Genomic DNA, 12541 nt, shown 5'->3' with positions numbered 1-12541 from the left:
GTCGGTACCGGGGTCAGTGCAGGGGTGCCGGTGCGGTCTGGGGGTGGTCCCGGGGATGGGTCCCGGGGTGCCGGTACGGTCCGGGGGTGGTCCCGGGGTGGTCCCGGGGGTGGGTCCCGGGGTGCCGGTACCGGGGTCAGTGCAGGGGTGCCGGTGCGGTCCCGGGGATGGGTCCAGGGGTGCCGGTGCGGTCCCGGTGCGGTCCCGGGGTGGGTCCCGGGGTGGTCGAGGGTGGTCCCGGTGCGGTCCCGGGGTGGTCGGGGGTGGTCCCGGGGTGGTCCTGGGGTGTCGGTACCGGGGTGTCGGTACCGGGGTCAGTGCCGGGGTGCCGGTGCGGTCCCGGGGATGGGTCCTGGGGTGCCGGTGCGGTCCCGGGGTGGTGCGGGGGTGGTGCGGGGGTGGTGCGGGGGTGGTCCCGGGGTGGTCGGGGGCGGCCCGTGCGCGGGGGCGGGGCCGTGGCCGTGCCCGGCGGCTCCGGCAGGTGGAGCCCGGTCCCCGCGGCGGGCGGGGCGGAGCGGGCCGGGCCGGGCCGGGCCGTGCCGGGCCGGTCATGGCGCGCTAACGGCGCGGAGCGACCCATGCGGCCCCGCCGCCTCCTGCCGCCGCTGCCGGTGCTGCTGCTGCTGGTGGCCGCGGGCGGGCGGCGGGCGCGGGGCGCGGCGGAGCCGGGAGCGCACGGTGAGAGCGGCCTTTGTGTGCGGGGCGGGGGGAGCCGCCCGCCCCCGCCCCCGCCCGACCCCCGCCCGGCCCCCGCCGGCCCCTCCACCCCCGCTCCCGCCGGGGACCGGGCCCCCCGCCCGCCCGTCCGTCTGTCCGTCCGGCCCCGGCTGGCTGTCCGCGCCCCCCCCCCCCCCCCCCCGGGCGGTTTTGGCCACCGGCGAGCGCAGGGTGCTGGGGGGGGCCCTGGGGAGCGGCCGGGGGTGCAGGAGGGTGCGGGGGGGGGGGCCCTCGGCAGCGCCGGGGGGTGCGACTGGGTGAGTGGGGGTCGTGGGCAGCGCTTGGGGGTGCAGGAGGGTGGGGGTGGTCTCAGGCCGTGGGGTGCAGGGTGGGGGGGGGCGGTCCCAGGCAGCGGCAGGGGGTGCGACGTGATGGGTGGGGGTCCCAGGAAGGCGGGGGGGGGGGGCCCCTGGGCAGAGCTTGGGGGTGCGGGAGGTTGGGTGGGGGTCCCAGGGCACGGGGTGCAGGAGGGTGGGCGGGGGTCCTGAGCGGAGCTCGGGGTGCAGGGTGGTGGGTGGGGGTCCCCGGGCAGCGGGTGCCGGGGTGAGGGGCGGGTGGAGGGTCCTGGACAGAGCCTGGGGTGCAGCATGGCGGGTGGGGGTCCAAAGCCGTGGGGCGCAGGGTGGTGGGTGGGGGGTGTGGACACAGCTCGGGGGTGCAGGGTGGTGGGTGGGGGTCCTGGGCAGCACCAGGGGGTGCAAGGTGGGGGGTGGGGGGCCCAGGCCAGGGAGTACGGGCGGGAGGGGGGGTCTGAGCAGCGCCTGGGGGTGCAGGGCGGTGGGGGGCATCCTGGGCGGGGTGCGGGGTCACCCCATTGCAGGCACCGCTGCCCGCTCCTGGCAGGCAGGGTGGGCCTCGGGGTGCGCTGAACCACTTTGGGGTCCCCGTGGGACCCCCGCCCGCACCCAAGCCCTCCTGGCAGTGCCCCCGTGCTGGGGGGCGCGGTGGGGGGCCATGGCGTGAGGAGGGTCCCCGAGGCTGGCACAGCCGCGGCCCCGTCCTGCCCGCGCTGGCTCGGCTCCCGGCTGGCGTCACCCGTGGGGTGGCCGTGGTGGCGGGCGCGGGGCCGGACCCCTGGGTCCTGCTCCCCCCCCCCCCCAGGGCCTGGCACCCCCCCGCCCGCCCACCATGGAGCCGTGGGGCCATACTGGGAGGAACTGGGAAGCCGGGGGGGGGCTGCCAGTGTGCCCCGTGGTGCCTGGGGACCCCTTGGCCACGGCAGGGGGCTCGTGCCCGTGGGGCAGAGGTGTGGGGCGTACCCCCCCACGCTGGGGAGTGGCCCCGCGGCCCCCCTCTCCGGATACCCCGCGGGGGTGGCCGTGGGTGCCAGCTGTCCCCCGGCAGCTGCGGGTGGTGGGCATGTGGCCGTGGGGACATTCCTGCCGCCGGGTGCCGGCTGTCCCCGGCTTGGGGGGGGGACGCCCCCCGTGCCCCCCATATCCAACCCCCCCAACGTGTCGCCCAAGCAGCTGCTGCAAAATTCCTCCCCTCGCCCATTGCCACATCTGGGCAACATCTGGGCTGGGGGGGCGGCGGGGGGGGAAGGTTGGGTTGCTCAGTGGCCTGGGGGCTTCTGGGGGGGCAGGGTGCTGCCGGGGGGGACACGGGGTCCCGAAAGCGCCCAGGGCGGCGGGATGAAGGAGGTCGTTGCCAGGGTGACGGCGCCCGAGCCGGGCCCGCTGCCAAGGGCTGCGGGCTCATGCGCAGGATGGCGGCGGCACGGGGGGGCCGGGGGCACGGGGGGGTGTGGGGTCCCCGCCCCGCTGTGCCCATCCCTGCCCTGCATCGGGGACCGGGGCTGCCGGTGGGGCCCACTGGGGTGGAGACCCCCCCGAACTCGTGACACGGGTGAGCAGCACCCTGAGGGGCTGCGGCCCTGCCGGGCCCCTGGCAGGGGATTTCGGGAGGGTCACAACCGGGTGCACCCACCGCGTGGGCACGGCACCCTGCAGCAGCACCCCCCCCATCCACCCGCTTCAGGGGGCACAGGGAGGGGCGCAAGGACGGTGCCCACGGCCCTGGGCCGGTGCCCGCTTGCCCGCTGGGGCGGTGCCCAGCACCCACCAGGATGGTGCCCAGCACCCAGCGTGGGTCCATGGGTCCAACCACCAGTGGGGCCCATGATCCACGGGGGGGGCTCACCCTGCTGAGATGGTGCCCAGCACCCACCAGGATGGGTCCCATGATCCCTTGGGAGGGGTCCCAGCACCTGCCAGGATGGGTCCCACTATTCTGCTGCTATGGGTCCCACCACCCTACTGAGATGGTGCCCATGACCCACCCGGATGGTGCCCAGGACCCACCAGGATGGGTCCCACCACCTGACTGAGATGGTGTCCATGACCCACCGGGATGGTGCCCATGACCCACTGGGATGGGTCCCAGCACCCTACGGAGATAGTGCCCATGACCCACCAGGATGGGTCCTGGCACCCTACTGAGATGGTGCCCATGACCCACTGGGGATGGGTAAGATGGGTCCCTGGCACCCTACCGAGATGGTGCCCATGACCCACTGGGATGGGTCCCAGCACCCTGCGGCGATAGTGACCATGACCCACCAGGATGGGTCCCCCCACCCTACTGGATGATGCCCATGACCCACCAGGATGGGTAGGATGGGTCCCGGCACCCTACCGAGACGGTGCCCAGGACCCACCAGGATGGGTAGGATGGGTCCCGGCACCCTGCTGAGACGGTGCCCATGACCCACCGGGATGGGTAGGATGGGTCCTGGCACCCTACCGAGATGGTGCCCAGGACCCACCGGGATGGTGCCCAGGACCCACCGGGATGGGTCCCCCCCATCCGCAGGCCGTGCTGGGGGGCACCCCTCGCCAGGGGGGTGCCTCGTGCCCACGCGCCCCCCATGTCCCCGCAGAGGTGCTGCTGAAGGTGCAGGTGTACGAGAGCGGGACGCTGGCCCCGCTGGCCCAGGCCACCCTGGAGGTCTTCGGCAACCGCAGCTCGCTGGCGGCCGGCACCACCGACCACGGAGGGCACCGGCACCCTGGCCGTCCCCTACCGCCTGGGCACCTGGGTCCTCGTCACCGCCGCCGCCCGCCACGGCTACGTCACCGCCTCCGTCCCCTGGCGCGTCAACAAGCTGCCGCGTGAGTGAGCGGGACCCCCGCCATTGTGGGGGACCCCAGCCCCTACTGGGGGGCTCTGACCCTTAGGGGGGACCCCAACCCCTACTGGGAGACCCTGAGCCCTTATGGGGGACCTCAACCCCTTACTGGGGGGGCTCTGACCCTTATGGGGGACCCCAACCCCTTACTGGGGGGCTCTGACCCTTATGGGGGACCCCAACCCCTTACTGGGGGGGGGCTCTGACCCTTATGGGGGTCCCCAATCCCTTACTGGGGGGCTCTGACCCCTTATGGGGGACGCCAGTGCCTTAATGGGGGCTCTGACCCTTATGGGGGACCCCAACCCGTTATGGGGTGCTCTGACTCTTAGTGGGGTTCCCGATCCCTTACTGGGGGGGCTCTGACCCTTAAGGGGGTCCCTGATCCCTTACTGGGGGCTCTGACCCTTAGGGGGGACCCCAACCCCTACTGGGAGACCCTGAGCCCTTATGGGGGACCCCAACCCCTTACTGGGGGGGCTCTGACCCTTAAGGGGTTCCCTGATCCCTTACTGGGGGAGCTCTGACCCCTTATGGGGGTCCCCAATCCCTTACTGGGGGGCTCTGACCCCTTATGGGGGATTCCAATGCCTTAATGGGGGGGTCTGAGCCGTTATGGGGGACCCCAACCCCTTACTGGGGGCTCTGACCCTTAGGGGGGTCCCCGATCCCTTACTGGGAGACCCTGAGCCCTTATGGGGGACCCCAACCCCTTACTGGGGGGGCTCTGAATCCTTATGGGGGTGCCCTAACACCTTCCTGGGGGGCTCTGAGCCCTTATGGGGGACCCCATTCCCTTACTGGGGGGCTCTGAACCCTCATGGGGGGCCCAACCCCTTCCTGGGGGGCTCTGAGCCCTTACGGGGGGCCCTGAGTCTTTGCTGGAAGAACTGGTTCCTTATGGGGACCCTGATCTCTTACAGGGGTCCTGACCCCCTTACTGGGGGAACTGGTCCCTTACTGGGGGCCTCAATCCCTTATGGGGGGGCCCAAGCCCTTAATGGGGTCCGTCAGTCCTCCTTTACTTGGGGGGAGGGGGGGGGGGCCTCAAATCTCTTACTGGGGGTCCTCGATCCCTTCCTGGGGACCCCCAACCCCTTCCTGGGGACCCTGAAGGGCTTTTGGGGAGGGGGTCCCATACAGAGGGTAGTTTGGGGGGGTCCGTCTCCTTCAGCAGGGGCTGGCCGTTGTCCTGGTGACCCCGAAATCCCCCCCATGCCGGTGCGGGGGGGCGGGGGGGGCACCCTGGGCTGGGCGCCAGCCCCTGTCCCCGGGGCCGTGGCGGGGGGGGGGAGCGCGGGGCGGCGTCGATGGGGTCACCTTGCTGGGGGGGTGGGGGGTGCTCGGGGGGGTGGGGTGGGGGTGTGGGGTGAGGGTGCATGTGGTGGGCTAGGCTGGGGGGTGCTGGGGATTTGGGGGTGTGCAAGGATTGGGGGTGCACAAGGGAATGGTGGCGTGCAGGGATGGGGGTGCGGGGGGAGTGTGTGAGGATCGGGGTGCGGGGGGGTGCAAGGATTGGGGGTGCAGAGTTGTGTGAGGATCGGGGTGTGGGGGGGTGCAAGGGGGGGTGCAAGGATTGGGGGTGCAAGGGGGGTGCAAGGATTGGGGGTGCAGTGTTGTGTGAGGATTGGGGTGCAGGGGGAGGTGCAAGGATTGGGGGTGCAAGGATTGGGGGTGCAGAGTTGTGTGAGGATCGGGGTGCAGGGGGCGGTGCAAGGATTGGGGATGCAAGGGGGGTGCAAGGATTGGGGGTGCAGAGTTGTGTGAGGATCGGGGTGCAGGGGGCGGTGCAAGGATTGGGGATGCAAGGGGGGTGCAAGGATTGGGGGTGCAGAGTTGTGTGAGGATCAGGGTGCAGGGGGCGGTGCAAGGATTGGGGACAAGGGGGGTGCAAGGATTGGGGGTGCAGAGTTGTGTGAGGATCGGGGTGCAGGGGGCGGTGCAAGGATTGGGGATGCAAGGGGGGTGCAAGGATTGGGGGTGCAGTGTTGTGTGAGGATTGGGGTGCAGGGGGCGGTTGCAAGGATTGGGGATGCAAGGGGGGTGCAAGGATTGGGGGTGCAGTGTTGTGTGAGGATTGGGGTGCGGGGGGAGGTGCAAGGATTGGGGGTGCAAGGATTGGGGGTGCAGAGTTGTGTGAGGATCAGGGTGCAGGGGGCGGTGCAAGGATTGGGGATGCAAGGGGGGTGCAAGGATTGGGGTGCAGAGTTGTGTGAGGATCAGGGTGCAGGGGGCGGTGCAAGGATTGGGGATGCAAGGGGGGTGCAAGGATTGGGGGTGCAGAGTTGTGTGAGGATCAGGGTGCAGGGGGCGGTGCAAGGATTGGGGATGCAAGGGGGGGTGCAAGGATTGGGGGTGCGGTGTTGTGCAAGGATCGGGGTGCAGGGGATGGTGCAAGGATCAGGGTGCAAGGATTGGGGTGCATGGAGCGTGCAAGGTTTGGGAGTGTGCATGGGTGGGCCAGGGCCGGGGGTGTGCAAGGGCAGGGTGCAAGGTTTGGGGGTGCGGTGTTGTGCAGGGGCAGGGTGCAAGTGGGGTGCAAGAATTGGGGGTGCGGTGTTGTGCAAGGATTGGGGTGCATGGAGCGTGCAAGGTTTGGGGGGGTGCATGGGTGGGCCAGGGCCGGGGGTGTGCAAGGGCAGGGTGCAAGGATTGGGGGTGCGGTGTTGTGCAAGGATTGGGGTGCATGGAGCGTGCAAGGTTTGGGGGTGGGCCAGGGCTGGGGGTGTGCAAGGGCAGGGTGTCACACAGGATTAGGGGGGTGGGGGTGCAGGGCTCAGGGGGTGCAAGGAGGGGTGCAGGGGGTGTGCGAGGCTTGGGGGTGTGTCAGGATTAGGGTGCTTGGGCTGGGGGGGGTGCAGGGGGGGTGCCCCCACCCTGCTGCCGTTCCTCCCTCCCCGTCCCCATCCTGTCCCCGTGTCCATCCCACCTGGAAGGGGGCAGGCAGGTATTTTTGGGGTGTCCCCCCCCCCGAATCGCCCCCTCCCTTGCAGTCTACGCCTCCATCAGCCTCTACCTGCTCCCCGAGCGCCCCGCCACCCTCATCCTCTACGAGGACCAGGTCCAAATCCTCCTGGGATCCCCAGGTGAGCCATGGGGACGGGGAGGGGGGTGACGCCACCCCCTCCGGGTGCTGCCACCCATCTCCCCCCCAGGTGCCCGGGGGCAGCCGTGGGCGCAGTTCCTGCGGCGGGCGGCCCGCCTGCCCCGCAGCTCCACGTACAGCCAGCTCGCCGCGTCCCTCACCGCCGCCACCGGCCCCGGCTTGGCCCGCGCCTTCCCCGCCTTCCTCGGGGCCGAGCAGGACAGCAGCGGTATGGGGGTCCCGGGGGGTCGCGGGGGGCGACGACGCGGGCCGCCCCGTCGGGTCACCCCGCACCAATGGCCCCGTCGCTCGTCCCCGCAGCCAATGCCACCTGGCTGGAGCTGGCACCGGTGGCAGCTCTCAGCGTCCACCTCTTCACCGGCAACGGGACGGAGGTGCCGCTGGCCGGCCCCGTCCATCTGTCCATCCCTTTGGCCCCCGACGCCGGGCCTGTGGTGGCCACCAGCGTGCCGGCCTGGAGGTTTGACCCCAAGAGCGGTGAGTGCGGGGTGGGTGGGGGGGGGGGGTGGCGAGGGGGGTGGCATGGCCCTGCGGCGGGGGCGATGAGTTTGGGGGTCTCAGCCCACCTGGGCGGGGGGGGCCGGCCGCGTGTCCCTGCAGGGCTGTGGGTGCGCAACGGGACGGGGCTGATCCGTAAGGAAGGCCGGCAGCTCTACTGGACCTTCGTCTCCTCCCAGTTGGGATACTGGGCAGCGGCTCTGCCCTCCCCCAGCACAGGTAGGGTGGACACCCATGGGTGCCCCCCAACCTGGGACCCCCCTGCCCCGTGGCGCTGGGGACGGGCTGTCCTGGGGCGGGGGCAGCACCCCAGGGTGAATGGGGGGGTGGGTGGCAGGGGGTGAAGCACCCCCATCCCGTGGGGTGCTGGTGGGTGCCGCCCCGGGGTGCTCTCGCTGCGGGGGGTGCCCGAGTCCGACCCCGCTGCCCCCCAGGGCTGGTGGCGATGGCGGCGGGCGTGACGGACATCACCACCTACCACACCATCTTCCTGCTCACCATCCTGGGCGCGCTGGCCCTGCTCGTCCTCATCCTCCTCTGCCTCCTCATCTACTACTGCAGGTCAGCACCCCCGCCGCGCCCGGGGGGGGCCCGGCACGGCTGGGGGGGGGCACCCACCTGGCTGGCACCCTTGGGTGCCCTACAGCTGGGGATGGGGGGCAGCACCTGCCTGGCACCCTATAGCTGAGTATGGGGGGGGGGGGGGGGGGGGGGGGGGGGCAGCACCTGCCTGGCACCCTTGGGTGCCCTATACCTGGCTATGGGGGAAGCACCGCCCCTTGGCACCCCTGGGTGCCCTATAGCGGGCTATGGGGCGGGTACTGTCTGCCTGCACCCCCTGACCAGCCTATGGCTGCCTATGGGGAGGGGGCTCCCAGCACCCCTGGGTGCCCACAGCTGCCTATGGGGAGGGGGGCCCACCTCCCAGCACCCCTGGGTGCAGCACCCCTGGGTGCCCCATAGCTGCCTTTGGGGGGGGGGGGGGGTGCCCCACCTCCCAGCACCCCTGGGTGCCCACAGCTGCCTATGGGGAGGGGGGCCCACCTCCCAGCACCCCTGGGTGCCCACAGCTGCCTTTGGGGGGGGTGCCCCACCTCCCAGCACCATTGGGTGCCCATAGCTGCCTTTGGGGGGGGGTGTACCCCACCTCCCAGCACCCCTGGGTGCCCACAGCTGCCTTTGGGGGGGGGGGTGTACCCCACCTCCCAGCACCCCTGGGTGCCCACAGCTGCCTTTGGGGGGGGGGTGTACCCCACCTCCCAGCACCCCTGGGTGCCCACAGCTGCCTTTGGGGGGGGGGTTGTACCCCACCTCCCAGCACACTGGGTGCCCCATAGCTGCCTTTGGGGGGGGGGGGTTGTACCCCACCTCCCAGCACCATTGGGTGCCCATAGCTGCCTTTGGGGGGGGGGGGGGGGGGGCACCTCCCAGGACCCCTGGGTGCCCATAGCTGCCTTTGTGGGGGGGGGAGGGGGGGTGCCCCACCTCCCAGCACCCCTGGGTGCCCACAGCTGCCTATGGGGGGGGGGGTGTACCCCACCTCCCAGCCCCCTGGGTGCCCACAGCTGCCTTTGGGGGGGGGGGTGTACCCCACCTCCCAGCACCCCTGGGTGCCCACAGCTGCCTTTGGGGGGGGGGGTTGTACCCCACCTCCCAGCACCCCTGGGTGCCCACAGCTGCCTGGAGCCCCCTCCCCTTGCCCCCGCCAGCAGCGGAGGGGGTCGGTGGGGGGTGCCAGCCCCCCCCCGGTGACCCCCGGCCTCTCCCCGCAGGCGCCGGTGCCTGAAGCCGCGGGCCCAGCACCGCAAGCTGCCGCTGCCGGGGCCGCTGGAGGCGGCGCGCCGGGACCAGGCCACCTCGGTGTCGCAGCTGGACCTGCTGTGCGGCGGCAGCCACCCCGAGACGGCCTCCTCGGGGGGCGACACCGACCTCCCCACGCCCGGCGTGGCCCCCGCCGCCCGCCCGGACTTCTTCCCCCCCGCAGCTCCGCGCCGGGCCCCGGACCCCCGCCGGCACCCTGGCCCCCCGCCGCCGCCAGCCGCCCGCGCCCCAGGACTACGGGCGGCCTGGCGAGGCCTTGGGCCTACGGGCCGCCCGCCTCGGCGGACGGCCTGCAGCCGCCGGACGAGCACCCCCGGGGGGCCCCCGCCTTCCCGCCCTCGCCCCCCGCCTTCGCCCGCTACGGGGGGCAGCCGGCCGAGCCCCCGCTGCCCGAGCCCCCGCCGCGCCCGCCCTCGCTGGGCCCCCCGGCTCCCCTCCTGCTCTGCGGGCCGCTGGAGCGGGGCGGGGGCCGGAGGATGTCTACCGGGGCGTGATGCCCACCCTCCTCATCCCTGCCCGCTACATGCGCCTGGCCCCCGGCGAGCCGGAGGCTCCCCCCGAAAGCGACGGGGGAGCCGCTTCGACGGGGGCGACGGCCGCCGCCCCGCCGCCGCCCGCCGGGCAGGCCTTCGAGGAAGGGGAAGCCTGGGGGGCTGCGCGCGCCCCGCCGCCGGTGAGCGGCTCGGTGGCCATCCCGGTGCTGCTGGACGGCTCGGCCGTGGCCCAGCTCAACGGGGAGCTGCAGGCGCTGGCGGGGCAGCAGCTGCTGGAATTGGGGGGGCCCCCGCCGCCGCGAGCGTGGTTCGTCTCCCTGGACGGGCGCTCCTCGCAGGTGCGGCACTCCTACATCGACCTGCAGGGCGGCGAGAGGGGGCCCGGCCCCGCGCCCCCCGCCCGCCTCCCCCGGGCCGCCGGCGCTGGGGGGGAGGACGGGGGCAGCCGGGCCCCCCCGCCCGCCGCCTCCCCCGAGGACAGCTCGCTGGCCCCCTTGCTGGAGGCGGGCGGCGGGGGGCGGCGGGGGGGGCGGCAGCGGGCGCAGCAGCGCCAGCGAAGCCCCCCACGACTCCCTGACCAGCCCCGAGGAGGAGGCGCTGGCGGAGGCCGGCGAGGGGGGCGACGACGGCGGCGACCGTAAGAGCCCCTGGCAGAAGCGGGAGGAGCGGCCGCTGATGGTCTTCAATGTCAAGTGAGTGCTGGGGGGCATTGGGGGGGGTGGGGGGCACCCCGGCCTGCCCCGTCCCAGCCCACCGACACGCAGCCGGCAGCTCAGCCCACCACTGTCATCCCATCCCACCACTGTCATCCTGTCCCACCGTCATCCCGTCCCACCACTGTCCTCCTGTCCCACCACTGTCACCCTGTCCCACCACTGTCCTGTCCATCCACTGTCATCCCGTCACACCGCTGTCACCCTGTCCCACCACTGTCCTGTCCATCCACTGTCATCCCGTCCCACCACTGTCCTGTCCATCCACTGTCATCCCGTCCCACCACTGTCATCCTGTCCCACCACTGTCCGTCCCACCACTGTCCCGTCCCACTGTCATCCCATCCCACCGTCATCCCATCCCACCGCTGTCATCCCATCCCACCACTGTCACCCTGTCCCACCACTGTCATCCTGTCCCACCCCGTCCCATCCCACCACTGTCCCATCCCACCACTGTCATCCCATCCCACCACTGTCCCATCCCACCACTGTCATCCCATCCCACCACTGTCCCATCACACCACTGTCATCCTGTCCCACCACTGTCCTGTCCCACCACTGTCATCCTGTCCTGCCCTGTCCCAGCCCACTGACCCCATCCATCCACTCATCCCACCGCTGTCACCCCAGGCCACCACCGGCCCATCCCACCACCATCCCATCCCACCACCACCCCGTCCAGCTACTGTCATCCTGTCCTGCCACTGTCCCACCCCATCCAGCCACCAGCTCATCCCACCACTGTCCCATCCAGCCACCGTCCCATCCTGACGCCATCTCAGCCCATTGCCACCCCATCCAGCCAGCAGCTCGTCCCACCACTGTCCCATCCTGCCACCATCCCATCCCACCACTGTCATCTTGTCCTGCCCCTGTCCCAGCCCACCAACCCCATCCATCCATCCATCCAGTCATGCCACTGCTGTCACCCCAGCCCACCACTGTCCCATCCTACCACTGTCATCTTGTCCTGCCCCGTCCCACCCCACCATCCAGCCAGCAGCTCATCCCACCATGGTCATCTTGTCCTGTCCCATCCCACTGCTGTCACCCTGAGCCACCACCACCCCATCCCACCACCATCCCACCCCACCACCACACCATCCCACCACCATCCCACCCCACCACCACTGTCGTCTTGTCCTGCCACTGTCCCAGCCCACCAACCCCATCCAGCCAGCAGCTCATCCCACCACTGTCCCATCCCACCACTGTCATCTTGTCCTGCCCCGTCCCACCCCACCATCCGGCCAGCAGCTCATCCCACCATAGTCATCTTGTCCTGTCCCATCCCACTGCTGTCACCCCAAGCCACCACCATCCCATCCCACCCCACCACCACACCATCCCACCACCACTGTCATCTTGTCCTGCCACTGTCCCAGCCCACCAACCCCACCCAGCCAGCAGCTCATCCCACCACTGTCCCATCCCACCACCATCTTGTCCTGCCACTGCCCCTCCCCACGGCCACCCCATCCAGCCATCAGCTCATGCCACCACTGTGCCACCCCCCACACCATCCCATCCCATCCCATCCCATCCCAATCCCCATCCCATCCCAATCCCCATCCCATCCCACCGCCCCCATCCTGTCCTGCCCCATCCCTCCCCCCTGCCCACCCCACTGCTCTCACCACCTGCCCCACGTCCCCAGCCCCCTGCCATGCCCTGCCCGGGGCGGGCCGAGGGAGAAGCCCCCCCGGTCTCCTGTGCCCCCATGCACCTGGGACCCCCTGCATTGTGTTGCCCCCCCCCCCCCCCCCCCCCCCCGTGCCACCGGGCCCTGCCACATGGGGCCCTGCTGCCGCGTCCCCCCCACCCTGACATTGCCATTCACCTCCCTTTTTTTTGGGGGGGCGGGGAGGGAACTGCACATCCCCCCCGGTACTGAGGTGGGGCCCCACTTGTGTCCCTGCAGGGTGGGGGGGGCCGGCAGTGCCCCCCGGGCCAGCGGTGCCTCCAAGCTGCCATAGGACGGGGGGGGGGGGGGGCCCTGTGTTCCCCCCCCCCGCCCCAGCCTCGCCTCCCCCCCGGCTTTGGATTTTAATCGTGTTTC

General features: G+C 71.7%; 1 protein-coding gene across 1 annotated transcript; it reads left to right on the top strand.

The window, feature by feature from the left end:
* Positions 1-578: 578 nt before the first annotated feature.
* FAM171A2 (family with sequence similarity 171 member A2) lies at positions 579-12458 on the top strand. Its single transcript, XM_075723034.1, is given in 13 exon segments — positions 579-654; positions 3599-3711; positions 3713-3830; positions 6841-6933; positions 7003-7161; positions 7254-7430; positions 7554-7670; positions 7886-8012; positions 9224-9388; positions 9436-9736; positions 9739-10168; positions 10212-10458; positions 12404-12458. Coding segments are annotated over 13 exon segments (2178 nt in total).
* Positions 12459-12541: the final 83 nt, after the last annotated feature.

This window comes from Pelecanus crispus, chromosome 18 (assembly GCF_030463565.1).
Source record: "Pelecanus crispus isolate bPelCri1 chromosome 18, bPelCri1.pri, whole genome shotgun sequence".
NCBI lineage: Eukaryota > Metazoa > Chordata > Aves > Pelecaniformes > Pelecanidae > Pelecanus > Pelecanus crispus.
This window is presented reverse-complemented; position numbering and strand designations above follow the sequence as displayed.